Here is a 15979-nt window from a genome sequence, read left to right as displayed (position 1 = left end):
AAGCAACTAATGATTTAATGTGATGCAACAATGGAAAAATATTATTCTATGCAATTCAATATGGTACTGATAGTTCACTAGTATCACATTTCTTTGGTTCAGACAGACAGTCAGACCAGACCTTCTTTTCCTGTTGTGTCTCCAGGAAGATGCAGCTCTACCTCTGCCATGTTAATCTGTAATCTATGTGACTCTCAGGACACGCATCAATCTCCGTAGTGTTGTGATACGTCATATTCAAGTAGCACTACATATCAAAATATAATTCACAAATTATTGCTCATTTTCTAAATAATAAAAGAATAGCACGTATACTAATAATTATATATAAATAAATATTTGTTTACCGATGCAAATATGTTTAAAATTATACACGATGAACACTTTTAAATCGATGCATTACATCATAATCCCTGAATCTTATCACCCCTAATGTATAAGCAAATGTAATTATAATCAGTGCACAATTATGATCATTGATCACATGGCAGGATCTTGATAAGTGTTACTGTGGAAGAAGAAAGTGACCAAATGGCCTTCAAAAACCTGCACAGAAAATAGTTTCATAGATACATTTTGCATGAAATAGCGCAGAAGCTCCGTTCACAAGCTCTTAACCATACTGACACTTCAAGTCATTGTGGCAGTTATCACACTTTTTTATAATTATAGAAGTGATTTAGTCCACTGTTAGTCACAGGGTGTAATAATCTCACAAAACCCATTTTAACACTCTTTACTTTCATTTCTTTTATCCAAAATCTCACCATCCAATTCTTAAAACCAGCATGTGATCCATGACTGAAGAGGGTCGTGCTCGGCTGTGTTCCTGTCTACCACCTTCAGGCTGCGAAATGATCTCAGTGAGGGAGATAACGACCATGAAGAGACCCTGGAGGTGCTCAGGAGATCCTTAGTTTGCACTTAGTTAACAGTTTTCAAGTTCAAGAGCTTTGTGTGTATGTGCATGAACACAATATAGAGCATAAGTATTAAACATGGATTCGACTTTCAACAGCATGTCACCGGCCTACAGGGAGGAGATCCAAAGCTTGGCAACGTTGTGGAAAATCTAACAGCAGGAGACACTCCCCTGTCTACATCGATGGATTGTAAATATTTCAAAGTATTGCAGGTCTCCAGCTTTTAAGTTCCTAGAAGTCCACATCATTGAAGACCTTCCCTGACCCCAGAACTCTGGTTAGAAAGGCACAACAGCATCTTTTAAACGGTTAAAAGTTCATCTGTCCCCTGGGATTTTAAAGAGCTTTTACAGCTGCATCATTGAAAGAATCCTATCCAACTCCATCACAGTTTGGAATGGCAGCTCCAATGTGTGTGAGCCCTGCAAATGATGGTATCGCCAAGCTGAAACTATTGGGCCCTGGAGCAAGGCTCTTAGCACTCTGTATTCCTGGGGCACTGTATCATAGCTGACACAACGCTCTGGCCTCAGCTTCCTAACATTGCTGGTATATGTGAAGACTTTTACTGTGCTGTTTTTACATGTGACAAGTAAATGCTTTAAAGAAAACTAAAAATGCATTGTACAGCCATCAGTAGTTATTATTTCAACGGTCATCCATACACATAAAGATAAATGTTGAATAATGATGTCTAATAATAACTTCCATTGACACGTCGGAAGAAGTTGTCGAGCCTCACACGGCACTTCATCATCAGTTTTCCTGCTCTCCTTGCTGTTAAAAGCGAAGCGCGCACCAGTCATGACCTCACACCTGCTGGTCACACTTTGTCATCAGAATCAGTGTTTCTTTTCAGTCACATTTTGTACACTGTCACATGGCTGTGTGGTGTGTTTCATTCCCCTTAAAGTTTTTTGACAAATGTCATGATTCTTAGAAAACAGAAGTAAGCAGTTTCCTTCGTTTTAAATGCCAACAACATGGCATTTTTCTATCTTCTACTTCGTTCAGAAGTTCTCCAGAGCTATAGAAGTTGTCTGAAATGTCTACAACTAATAAAACTGTGTATAGTATAGTTCATAAATAGCATGAAATAATTCTTAATAGTAAAAGTTTCTATGTAAGCAATAAAACATTCATGCAAAACACCTGATATGGAGTTTAAGTGTTGTCATTATTGGGGTAAACTGTAATGCAACACTAAAGGTTTTATTACATGCTTTTCATGTGTTTTATTTTTTTTTAATAAACAGAGCGAGGTTAGACTTGGATAAAAGTAGTAGCTCTAGATGTGTAGTTTCTACAATCAAGGTCAATCCATGCAAATTACTAGAGAGTATACAAAACCTTCCCGCGATAGTTAATCAGTAGTCTCAGCTCACCCGAATGTGACAGGAAGGTAATCCAGCACCATTAAAAGGCAGATTAGAGAATGTTCTAGAATTGACACGTCAAACTCCAGGCCTCCGGACCACTTCCGGCCCGTGAATCCATTATACCAGGCAATCTCATATTTCTCTTATAGCTGGTGAAGTTTGGCTCTGTGGACGCTGCACAGGAAATTATTCTAATTTACATATATTGTATAAAATCCTTTCAAAATCTTTTTGTTAATCTTTTACAATAAAGATTAACAAAAAGGGTTTAAAAGGATTTTATACAATATTCTTACAAGTTTTTCTACTACTTTTTACATTAATATTACAGATTCCATTGGAGAGATTTGATCATAATTGCCCTGAATGCTTTTTGGCAATATATATTTTTTTAATTTCCTGATTTTCATCAGACTATATTGTCTAATTGTGTTCAAAATTGTTCAATCAGCTCATCATTATTTGATAAAGAAACTAGCACAAAAAGTATGTAATTCCTGGGAGGTTATTTCTCCAAATGGTCCCAATATTGCATTAAATCAGATGCTCTCGATGTCACTAGTTGTATGATCCGGTCACCAGATAATCCCAAAGATTACACCATTATTTAATGCCACAGTGTTCTCTGTTCTCGTTGTTATTTTTAGAAGACTATATTTTGTCATGCGTACTGAGTACACATCTGATTGATGAATCAGATCAATAGACAGATGAGTCCAGTCTCTAAGCCCGAGGCATCAATCAGTATAATTGTTCATTGTGGGGTAAGTGGATAAAAACAGAAGTGATCCCTACGTCACTTTTCAGTGATGGCTGGTGCTGATGTTTGCATATACTGTATGTGTACATATCACAACATTAAAACATTTTTTGTTCTGATTGATGCATTCTATAAGGTCTTTTTGATGATATAATACAAATGATTTGTGTCAAATCATTATATTATATGTAGACACACTTAAAAAAGCATCAACAATTTTTTGTCTTTAAGTTCATAATGCGTTTTCATGTTTCCTCCAAATACCAGACACAGCAAACAAAAGTTGCCTCTTCCATTTTTTTCATGCATTACAGATAAATAGCCAAGTTAAATAGCGAGTTTATTGTCTTCTAGCTGTGTGTTCTGATCTTTTTTTTTGTTTATACCATTATTTCATTACATAAAATATTGCCTCGGTTTGTTTCTATGTTGTTTTACAGTATTGTTTGTGCATACATTGTACTTAGGTTCTTACATGTTAAGACATTTGGTTTGAGTCTGCTCAGGTCAAATAGATCTAACTCCATCCGTTGACTTTTGGTTCAAGTCCACCAAGGTGAGAATATCTGGATCAGATCTGGCTCCACCATCTAAACTTTAGAGAAATCCATGCAGTTCATTTCATAATACAAATATTAGTAACATCAATTCATCAATAAAGTTTATACAGATCCAACTCCACCTTCTTGGCTTTTAGGTTCAAGTCTCGGAGAAAGGCAAATCAATCTGACTCCACCCTCCTGGCCTTTAGGATCAACTTCCAGGTAGGAGGAGCTCAAGTAGATCTGACTCCACCACCTTGACCTTAAGCTTCAAATCTCAGGTAGGAGGAAAACAAATACCACCTTGTCTTCTTGTAGACCTGGTTTAGATTTGGCTCCACTCTCTGAACTTTGGAGTAATGCATGCATTTCATAATACAGATATTAGTAAATACAAATCTATATTTTCCCTCCATCTCTCATGCACCACCCGTAGCTCTCCTCATCCCCTAGCAGCTGTTTCCATCGCAAGGTGAGATGCAGGTTCCTCCAGCCCAGCTTTCCAGTGCGTCCTGCTCTCTGATTGGTCAGTAGTTCATCTAAAGGGAATAGTTAACCAATTACGCACCGGCGGCTGCGCGTAAACGCTCCGCGGAGGCGGGTTTTGCCGGTCGAACTAATGCCGCCTTGCACAGTAGTTAAGCGGCCCGGGACCGCCAGGAGGCAGCGCGCCGGGATTGGCTGTAAGAAGGGAGCTGAAGGTAGAGCTGAACAGGTCGCGCTGACGCCACGCAGGAGAGGAAAAGGATGCTGAAAGGCACGGAGCCGGGTCACATCGCCATGCAGTAAAACCGACGCACGGATACGGTTCAGTGTTTTTCTCTCACTGTCCTCTGTGATATGGATTAGACAGAAAGCAGGTCGGGAAGAAGGAAGGAGGAAGAAGGCAGCGCAAATCCTCACGGTGTGTGATCCGGATTTAGAGCGCAGGATAAAGGCTTCAATTGCACCTGCTATGGATGCGAACATGCGCAAATTCACAGTCCGGAGGTGGTTCTCGATTTACCTGCGCAAGAAGTCGCGCTCTAAAAGCTCCAGTTTGTGCAAACTCGAGGTGAGCTTGTCTTCTCTATTTATCTCTCTCTCTCTCTCTCTCTCCATTACAATCCCCCCCCTCTCTCTCTCTCTCTCTTTATGAGTTTGCTGTAATCACTGGCTTCTCTCTTGCTCTGTTGCTATGTGGAGGTTATCCTGGCGCAGATGTCGGCAGGGTGGACTCTGCCTTGCCCAAGCGCATTGCGTGTGCTTTAACCTGAAAATGAGCCAAAAGTGGTCATCACCTCTATCCACACTGGCACACAGCAAACTCCAACCTCCTCAGCTATGATTTCTACTACAAAGTGACTATGACAGCATGCAAAAATAAATCAAGAAAGATGCATGCATGGAGATGCTTCTATATAAAACACAGCTGTATCATGTATATTATTAATATTATATTTACAGAATTGATCATGACACCCCTCCACCACAAGTCAATGCATCGTCGAGCTTCTTCTTCCTGCTTTTTCACCAAAGGTTATAAACATAACCTGTTCAACAAGTGAACGCAAAGCGAAAGATGAGAATACAGGCATGATTATTGAGTATCCTGAAGATGTTGACAGTAAACCGGATGAGAGAGATGAATATAAACGTATTGTAGCCTGCATCAAAAACTCTACAGCCAGGTACCACGAGAACAGTTTTGTAACTATAGTAAGATCATTTGAATATTTTAATCAAAATAATATTTTAGCTCATCCTCATCATCACTGAATGTTAGGTAGGTTTTGTGGCCACTCAATAAATTAATCCCAAGTTTATATTATTTTTCATCCTACTTGTGTTATTCTGGTTTATTGTGAAACCAATCCAGTGTAGATGTGTATTTTAAATAGTTACAAGAACCCACTAATATTATAATGAAGCTATTTAATAAATAAAATACAACTAATAAATCTTTACATTTAATTTAAATAAATAAAATTAAATAACAATAAAAAAAATACAGAAGGAGTACTATTACAATGTACTATTGGTACTAGTGGTACCATTGGGACACACCTTCTCCTTCAGTGTTTTTTCCTTTATTTGTATTATTTTCTACAATGTAAATGAATTCTAGAGACATCCAAACTGACAGAACATGAACCCGAATTATGTAGTAAACAAAAATATATTTAACAACCCAGAACTCTTCAAGATAGTCACCTGGAACGGGTTTCCAAAAATGCGTTGAGTTCCCAGAGTTGTTGAGTGCATGTTGGCAGCTTTTCCTTCAATCTCCTTTTATCTCATCCCAAACCATCACGACTAGATTTAGACCTTGTGATTGTGTAGGCCAGGTCATCTGATAGCTTTTTAGATAACAAACATAACCCAGAGGTGTATTTGTGGTCGTTGTCCTGATGGAAAACAAGGTGCACACCAGATGAGAAAGCATGTCAATGCAGAATGCTGTAGTAACTACGCTGGTAAAGTGTTCTCTCAGTTTTAGCTCGTCACCAACAGTGTTATTAGCAGTTGGAACGATAATAATTGTATTGTAATATAAACACTATATGTTTTGGGACACCTAACATTTCCAGCCATATGTAGTGACTGCTATATGGCTCTAACGCTACTGAACAGCTTTGCGATGAATATTCACAATTTTTGCACTGGGCTTCAGTCCCATTGAATTCCATGCAAATTTTCTTTTAAGCGAAATTCCTTTGATCTGCTTTCAGCTGCTTTTCTCCATCCCAGCTCCCCTCCACCCCCACCAACCCAAACATGCAAAAACGCTTTAGGACATGATCAGCCTTGACAAGGCTGCCTGGTAGTATTAGAAGTTAAGTCATTTCAGAGTCCATGTACCGGTGATTAATATATTTATTTGTTGAGACGTAAAATGCGACATTTATATTACGCAGCGAAATAAGAAAACTAAAATATCTAGTGTGGAGCAAAAAATATTTGGAGTGGGATGAACTCATGCTCATTTGTCTAAACTGTGGACTGAAATAAAAACGTCCCGGTGTTGCATGTTTTCCCTTTAACTAAATCCTTTCTTTCTTACTTGTTTTTGTAGAAGCGTGTGAGCTCCTTTATTTTACATGTGTTCATTTGCATGATGCTTTTATCTGGTGCAACAGGAGATGAGGTTAAGGGCCTTGCTCAAGGACACGACAGTGGTGGTGGGAGTGCTAGGATTAAAACTCACAACCTTCTAAAGATTAAACCAAACACAAAATGTGTACTTGGATTTTAATTAGAATTATTCTTGCTTTCTTTCCTATCCAGAATGACCCTTTTGTCAAAAAAAACACACTGGGAAATGCATGATGATTCACAATGTTTAAAAGTTTTGAAAAATCCCATATATAAACATTACACTTACTGTCCGATTGAGCGATCAGTCTCCCAGAAATTAAATGCAGAGCACTTGAATAATGTGTTTTGCTGGGAGGACAATTGGATCAAGTTTGTCCTTCAGATGCAGCACTGTCCCTCATCTGTTTCGCTTCTTTCCATAGAGGCAGAACGGATATGATGTAATCAGGTTAATATGTGAAGATCTGATCATATTTATGGAGTAGAGAACAATGTAGGATTTTGAAAGAGGGGTTTTGTGTATAATAAAAAAAAAAAAATGGAAAGAATCAATTTGCTTATTATGACGGTTTGAATAAGAGCATTATGTTATTAACTACAATTCTGTCTGCATGTATGACAGCTTTGTTTTAGATAGATAGATAGATAGATAGATAGATAGATAGATAGATAGATAGATAGATAGATAGATAGATAGATAGATAGTTAGATAGACAGACAGACAGACAGACAGACAGACAGACAGACAGACAGACAGACAGACAGACAGACAGATAGATAGATAGATAGATAGATAGATAGATAGATAGATAGATAGATAGATAGATTTAAATATTATACTCAGTTGGGAATATTTGTGCACTTACTTTCCTACAGCAACAGTGAACGGACGTCTTGCATGGATGCATTTCTCAATTTTTCTACTGCCTCCTAGTAATTTTTTTATCGATGGTAACTCTTCCTTCCTCATAGTTCAGTTTTATTTATCACAGAGCTTCATTTACAGCCATTTCATGTACATTAAGCACAATGTTTGAGCAATTAAAAATGACAATTAATTTGCAGGATTCGATCATGTTTGATTTTGCAGATGTTGCATGAAGTGGTGTGAAGCATGTATAAGGTTGGGGGAATTACAGGGGGAATTTATAATCAGATGACAGTAAAAACACTGCTTTAACCTAATGATATATCTAATATTCGGACCCATAATAAATTCAAGATGTGCCTGTATCGTGTGCAAAGTGAACAGATGCGATTTTGAAGGAAATGTATCTAGAAAGCGGTTATGGAAATTGAAAAAAAAAAGTTTGATTTGAATCTTCACATTTGGAAACCTCGACTTTTCAGTTTAATTTTAATATAAATGGAATGAGACTGATGGTCACTTATGCTCATTAATTTGGCTTAAATCCTACAGTGTGTGATGCTGGAAGCCAGTTGGTCACGTCAGATTGCACACTACAGCATTTGAGCTTTGTCTCCTTGTTGTGCTACAGCGTCTTTGTCCCAGGTATGGAACAAACCGAATGTCTAATGGTGTAGGTCAGTGACAGTCAAAGAAAAACGTATATGAGAAGTGGGCGGATTTTTGTATGATTTGTGCCGACAAAAATCCAAAGCGTAAGGAAAAGAGACGAGGAGCTGAACTTGTGCTTTTTAAGAACAACAGATGGTGCAACCCAAGGCACATCAATGTTAAATCACAAGTTTCTCGACCAGAGTGTTGGGTTTTCGGCTGCCAGGCTGTATCCAAACAACATAGTTTTACAGCTAATGTTTTTTCTTTGTATAAGCTGACAGTCTGAAAGAGCCTGGAGGTAGAGTCACAGTGACTGGATGGTGACCCCGGGGGCAGACCAAATACACTGTGTTAATTGTCACACCTGTCGTTTGCCCTGAAAGCCTGTTTTGTAAAATGAGCAGGGTTTTTTTTAACCTCAGGAACCCTCCAGAGAACTGATCCCTGCTCATGTTCATGATAGGGGTCAGGAGCACAGTTTCACCAAACAATGCTGTGGTCCAGATCAGGTGAAAGCTTTCACTGCACTATAGTGGTGTGCTATTTCCTGTTCTAAGTTTTGTAGCATTCATGATCTGTGGTTGGAGAGAGAAAATTCTTCATCTGGTGTGACCATGACCCCAACCAGGAAAAAGCATCAATGTTAAATCACAAGTTTCTCGACCAGAGTGTTGGGTTTTCGGCTGCCAGGCTGTATCCAAACAACATAGTTTTAGAGCTAATGTTTTTTTTTTTTTCTTTGTATAAGCTGACAGTCTGAAAGAGCCTGGAGGTAGAGTCACAGTGACTGGATGGTGACCCCGGGGGCAGACCAAATACACTGTGTTAATTGTCACACCTGTCGTTTGCCCTGAAAGCCTGTTTTGTAAAATGAGCAGGGTTTTTTTTAACCTCAGGAACCCTCCAGAGAACTGATCCCTGCTCATGTTCATGATAGGGGTCAGGAGCACAGTTTCACCAAACAATGCTGTGGTCCAGATCAGGTGAGAAAGCTTTCACTGCACTATAGTGGTGTGCTATTTCCTGTTCTAAGTTTTGTAGCATTCATGAAAGAGAGCTGGGATCTGTGGTTGGAGAGAGAAAATTCTTCATCTGGTGTGACCATGACCCCAACCAGGAAAAAGCACTGAACATGTATGAATGTATAAATGAATGAAGACTGATTATCATAAACCGTGTGAAAATAACAACACACATAATGGAAACATATAGTGATGTGTCGTAAATAAATCATTACAATGGCTTTTATAAGGTGTTACATAATCTGAGGCTAATAATTAATTGATTTATGTGAAATATGTTGTTTCGGAAAAAGAAACAGACAAAGCATTCTTTATATGATCATATCTTCAGGACAGATGCATTTTTGTACTCCAACAGGATGTGTGTGTTTTGTGTGATTGTTGCAACCAGTCAGAGTGTGTATTAGCCAATCTGAAATTGGATGGTCAGAGCTCGCAAACCACATCTGTAGCAAACTGCACAAGCTTAAATATATTCACAGATAAACTTACAAGGACATTTATAAGTTGGACTTTTCATTTTAAAAAAAGCTGGACATAAAGCTAAGGTCGGCCAAAACTCTTTTTTCATGAACCATTTAAAGTTTTGCGTTTTCTTTTCTGTAATATTTGCACAAAAACACAGAATTTGCCTTCATTTTAAATCCCCAGGAAAACCCTAATGCTCGGAAAACATGCACAAAAATGCACTGAAACCCCTGGGTCATTTTATGAGGTTGATATCGATGCGTCTGCTAGAGATGCTGTATGTGGGCGGTGCAGTATTAAGAGATGGATTGATTCAGGCAGGACACCAGCGAAGGTCTGGGTATGAAATGCATGGATCACCACTGATTAAATGTAACTATAAACCCTTAAATGGATCACTTTTAGTCACCAATACACTAACACTGTTCAGTTTTGTTTAACAGATTTTGCAGTTCCTTCGTTCATCATTTAGAATGAGTGTAGGATTTCAATATAAAAGCTTATCTATGACAAATGTGGTTTTAGACGACTGTTTACTGTTTGCTGTGGAGAAAAGATGTCTGGCGTGTACCGTTACTACATAGAGATAATATTTATCCCATTACACGAGGTGTTTTTATAACTATGATTCAGCTGTGATTCACACAAAGTATGTTTACAACAGCTCTATTAGTGGCAAAGAAGGCTGGTGAAACCTCTCCCTCATACACATGCAGGTTAATGGCAAGAATGCTTGTTTCCCTCTAGTCACACGGTGTCCCTCTGTGCCATCTGCTTCCTTTGCAGGACGACAGCATCCTGAAAGAGATTGATATAAGCAACCATGTGAAAGAAGGCTTCGAGAAAGCTGACCCCTCCCAGTTCGAGCTGCTTAAAGTGTTGGGACAGGGCTCCTACGGCAAGGTGAGCTTGTCACATCCCTTAGTCAACGAGATGCAAATTCCCTTTTTTGTGAACAAACATCTGCCAGTTGCCAGTAGTGGATTTGTTTTTTTGAGACTTTAGACATTTTGTGGTGGTCTGGGTGGATGATATGACCATTGATTTTTATCTGTAAGGTTCCTGAAATACACTGTGCACCCAGATGCATGTCTAAAGTTGCTCCAAAACTGGCGGCATTACAGACGTATGGCAAATTAAAATAAATGTAATATAATGTGACGCATCAGTGTGCATCAGATACAAGTTGGCGTTTGTATCGCGATGCATGGCTTTTAAAAGTATTTGCATCGATACAAAACGATTTATTTATATATAATTAGTAGTAGATGCGCTATACTTTTATTATATAGAAAGTGGCCAATGATTCGTAAACAATATTTTATATGCAGATTTATTTACTCTTTAATAAACTGTTTCTCGAGCGAGTTCTCTCAGCACCGCTGCTGCTACGTGAATATGACGTATCACAACGCTACAGAAATCAAGGCGTGTATTGAGTGTCACATAGAATACAGATTAACATGGCAGAGGTAGAGCTGTAACTTCCTGCAGACACAACAGAAAAAAAAAACGTCTGGTTTGATTAAATTTTAATCAAATTAAATTTGATGAACCAAAGAAACAAAAGTGAACTATTTGGACCATATTGAATATATATATATATATAGTGTTTTTATGACTATGTAATATGAATTTATGAATATGTAAAAAGAAACGTGTATCTTTGTTATTTATTTACAGGTATTTCTGGTGAGAAAAATTAAAGGCTCAGACACAGGCCAACTCTATGCCATGAAGGTGTTAAAAAAGGCCACACTGAAAGGTAATGCCTTTGCTTCGAGTAGAACATTTACAAATATTACAAATAAAGCCAATATTATGCGTGTCGAAGAGGAAGAACGGGAACATAGCGTTAGTCAATCTTCCCTGTAATAAATCACCCTTCAGCAATTTTCAGTGAAGTGTGTGTTTTCATGTAACTCGTAATTATATGATGTGATGAAGGAGCTAAAAATGTTCAGGGGAAGCTTTTTAAAGGCGCTTTTGATTTCGGACCGTGGAGTGGCAGCTCAAGTGCTTACGCGATCCTGCAGAGTTGTCATTATTCGGCAAATCTCCAGCGACTCTACAGAGAGGCAGGGGGAATGGAAAGAGATACAGTTTCCCAATGTAAATCATGTGGGGAGGATGCTTCCAACGGATGCAAAGGAGCATTTGGTAATTTGCTTGCCAGTTGTTCAAAAAACAAGCAGGTTTTTTGGAACATCTGCACATCTGCGCGCTCGTAATCATTCGTCGGGTGGCAGCAACTCAAATCGAATGCATGAAATGATGATACACGATACATAAATCATGTGAAGGTGGTACCTTAGTGGTTAAGGGATTGGACTTTGAACCCAAAGGTCGTGAGTTCAAAACCCAGCCACACCAAATCTGCCACCTTTTGGCCCCTGAGCAAGGCCCTTAACCCCATAACTGCTCAGTTGTATGAATGAATGAGCTAAATGTAAGTCGCTATGGATAAGGGTGTCTGCCAAATGCCAGAAATGTAAATGGTAAAGGATGTGAAGATCTCAGTGATTTTGTTGGTGTCAGAGACTTTCTCTGAAGTTCATGCACAACCTTTCTATTGTTTACTCAGAATGGTGCAAAAAACAAAATAGGTCTGGTAACAGACAGGAAATTGACACAGTAACTCAAATAACCACTCTTTACACCCAAGGGGAGCAAAGAAGCATCTCAAAATCCAAAAAGAGCAGCTCAATTTCACATTGTGTTCCACTTCTGTCAGACAAGAACAAGATTTTGAATCACAGACTCGGAGAAGCAGGACAGTCCAGGATTCAGCTGAACGATTTTCTATTTCATAAAACGGAACTGACGAAAACTGCCTTTTACACTGAAGGAAAAAAAAAAATCGTCTTAGTGTTCGTCCGTTTTTTCCACATAACTGCTTATTGCTCTGTTAAGAACAAAATTCTATCTAAAATAAGACATTTTTTTCCCCTTTTATATTCCTTTCTTAAGTCGCACCATAATTGCAATAATCAGTTTATCATTATGGTAGTTCTTGGTGTCCCTTTTCAGAGGCATCCTTTTCCCAAGTGTGCACAACCCACGTAAGTCCTTTTGCGTAACCATGGTTACTTCCTGGACTCTTATTTATATTTTAAACATTGGAGTTTTTTCACAGCTTTTACAAAGTCGTCTGTGCTTCTTCGAGTTCTTCAAGTGCTTATGGGTGAAAAATAACACCATGAGCGACTCCATAGCACCAACCAACTCTTCTTTATCTACACAAAGCAGATCTACTGTTCCTTACACCTTCTCTTCTTTCTCTTCCCATTGCTACCATTCTTCTCTTCATTTTTCTACTCTTTCTATAGTTTCTTTCTCTTTTAATTCTCTTCTCTTTATTTCTTTTCTCTTTGTTTCTTTTCACTCATCGACATTTATGTTCTCTTCTCTCCGTTTCTTCTACATTTCTCTACTCTTCTCTTCACTTGGTAGTGGTCTTGAAGCTAGATGGCTTTGAATGGAGGGGGGGTTCTGTCATTTGGTTGGCAAATTTTCTTTGCAAAATAGGAGCAGCTTTCACAGAACCCATTAGAAGGTTGTTCGTAATTGCAATCCACTGTGGATTTCACTGAAATTCAGACACGATCAAAAGGGAATCCATCTTTTTACTGTGTGCAATTATAAACCACATATCATCATATACATGATACTGTTATTCTATAATAATTACAGCAGCATTTCTTATGCACAAGTGTAAAATATCCCAGTCAAAAGGCTGAGGCTTGGGAAAGAATGAATTTGGGAGAATATTTAGCTTACAGTGCATGTTTTATTTTTTGCAAATGACCTTTTCTTCTCCTGCTGTCTATCAAGTGCGTGACAGAGTGCGATCCAAAATGGAGAGGGACATTCTTGCAGAAGTGAATCATCCCTTTATTGTGAAACTTCACTACGGTGAGCCGTCACTGCTTCCCTGCTAAAAACTCAGATACACTAATTATTATAAATATTAAATATAGTAGAGACAGTGTGAGTATTGGTCTGGAATAGTTTATCAGTGCAGCATGAAATATGTATAGCCTTCCAGCCAACTGTGTGGCCAGGAAGAGTGCAGTACTAATGTAATGTGCGGTTTCCTGCAGCCTTTCAGACTGAGGGAAAACTGTATCTCATCCTGGACTTCCTCAGAGGAGGCGATCTCTTCACCCGTCTCTCCAAAGAGGTTAGTTCTATATCTACTCATGTCTATGTGAAATATGAGAAAGAACTCCTTCTCCAAACCACCCTGTCCTTTACATCTGCCTTTTTCATTTAACTACCTGCATGTCTTCCCTCACCAGATCCATAAACCTCCTTGGTCTTCCTTTTTTCCTCCTTCCTGGTCTCTTCATCTTCAGCATTCTCCTACCAATATACCCCATGTCACTCCTCTGAACATGACCTCAATGTCTCAATCTAGCCTCTCTCAAATTGTGTCCAAAACATATTACCTGCATGCTCCCTCATTTCTAATCCTGTCCATCTTCATCCCTTCAAATGAAAATGGCAGCATCTTTAACTCTGTTGCCTTCTGTCTTTTTGTCAATGCCACAGTCTCTTAACATAGCAGGTCTCACCACCGTTTTTCCTTTCACTCTTGCGGATTCACAAATCACTCCTGCTATCATTCTTTCCCACTTACTACATCCTGCCTGCACTCTTTGTTCACTTTGCTAATAATCTGAAAGTACACATACTGCTGAAAAAATAATTTGGTTTCTGTTAAAAGACAAGAATTATATACAGAAAAATTTCTACGCATGTTGATTGAATAGTTGTTTGGTTGGATGGTTGGATGGTTGTCTGTTTGGTTGGTTGGTTGGTTGGTTGTTTGTTTGGATGTTTGGATGGATGGTTGAATGGTTGTTTGTTTGTATGGACAGTTGGTTGTTTGGTTGTTTGGTTGTTTGGTTGGTTGGTTGGTTGGTTGTTTGTTTGTTTGTTTGGATGGTTGGTTGGTTGTTTGTTTGGATGTTTGGATGGATGGTTGAATGGTTGTTTGTTTGTATGGACGGTTGGTTGGATGGATGGTTGTTTGTTTGTATGGGCGGTTGGTTGTTTGTTTGTATGGATGGTTGGTTGGTTGGTTGGTTGGTTGGATGTTTGTTTGTATGGATGGTTGGTTGTTTGGTTGGTTGGATGGTTGGTCGAATGGCTGGTTGGTTGGATCGTTGTTTGTTTATTTGGTTGGTTGTTTGGTTGGTTAAATGGTTTTGGTCAAGCCATTTTTGTATAAGAAATGAGGACATTTAAGATTAGACTTGGGGTTGGGGTTAATATTTCTTAGAATGCAGCTAAACATGTTATCTGGATTAAATGGAGGATCTAAATCAAAATGCAACCATGATTATTGAATTATTAATTCCAGTGGTCAAAGATCGCTTGTAAGAATGACTGCAATACAATACATTAATTTTACCACAGTCTTTGAATTCGCTATACAGGAATGAAATTTGAGTAATATGAAAATGCCCATGCCGAAGTGGTGTAATACATGATACACAGATTGTTTTCCTTTTATACTACAGCAATTTGCCACATAGCATTAAAATCGTGCTGTTCTAATAATTCACACCCACACTCTGCATCGTGAACGCTGTAGCGCCATGGAATAAATGTTTAAATTCCAGTTTGATCTTCGATCAGATCTTTTTAGTAGCCATATCAGCACCGTAGCTAAATAAAGATACTTCCCTAATGGAGATTTATTCAGTCAGTGCTGGGTAATGAGAGACATGTCTGCCAGCTTTTCTCCAATGAATTTGTCCACCATGGTGTAATTAGCATCACCAGTGCTTTGCTATAATTCTCCCTAATGGACTCTTTTGAAATTTCTTTCAAATCTCCGTTTAAAATAATGCAGAAACAGATTATTGATCTCTGTGTGGTTGCTGTTTAGACCACTATATGCTCAGGGGCTTATTACTGACAAGCCTTTTATATAATTGTTTTCTTTTTGTAGTCAGTGTAGTTGATTTAAAATGGCTGCACTTTGTGCATTTAGCTGTAAACACTAACTATTGTCCAAATCCTGTATGGATGTCTGTCCTCTCACAAATATGTCCCTCTGACTCTTGTTTCTACAATGTTTTTCTTGCGTTTTCTTTTTTCAACACCATGGTGAAACGGCAGTGTACGAGTGAAAAACAGTGATACTTTACGATTACCGAGGATGCTTAATCTGATCTATGTGCATAGATTGAGATTTCCAAGAATAACTTGTTGCCTTGGTGATAGGACAGAAGATGCCACAAGTTATTTTTTTAAATCTATACAATGTTAAGA

The 15979-nt window shown here is 38.5% G+C and overlaps 1 protein-coding gene across 1 annotated transcript in view; it reads left to right on the top strand.

Annotated features, from left to right (window-relative positions):
- The first annotated feature begins 3439 nt into the window (after nucleotides 1–3439).
- Nucleotides 3440–15979, top strand: part of rps6ka2 (ribosomal protein S6 kinase, polypeptide 2) — a 31417-nt gene continuing 18877 nt past the window's right edge. Inside the window, exons 1-5 of the mRNA XM_046837361.1 lie at nucleotides 3440–4658; nucleotides 10481–10597; nucleotides 11378–11459; nucleotides 13529–13609; nucleotides 13798–13877. Coding sequence (XP_046693317.1) covers nucleotides 4560–4658; nucleotides 10481–10597; nucleotides 11378–11459; nucleotides 13529–13609; nucleotides 13798–13877 — 459 coding nt within the window. The 5' untranslated portion in view covers nucleotides 3440–4559. The remainder of the gene's footprint in view (nucleotides 4659–10480; nucleotides 10598–11377; nucleotides 11460–13528; nucleotides 13610–13797; nucleotides 13878–15979) is intronic.

This window comes from Silurus meridionalis, chromosome 2, assembly GCF_014805685.1.
Source record: "Silurus meridionalis isolate SWU-2019-XX chromosome 2, ASM1480568v1, whole genome shotgun sequence".
In the NCBI taxonomy this organism is placed as follows: domain Eukaryota; kingdom Metazoa; phylum Chordata; class Actinopteri; order Siluriformes; family Siluridae; genus Silurus; species Silurus meridionalis.
This window is presented reverse-complemented; position numbering and strand designations above follow the sequence as displayed.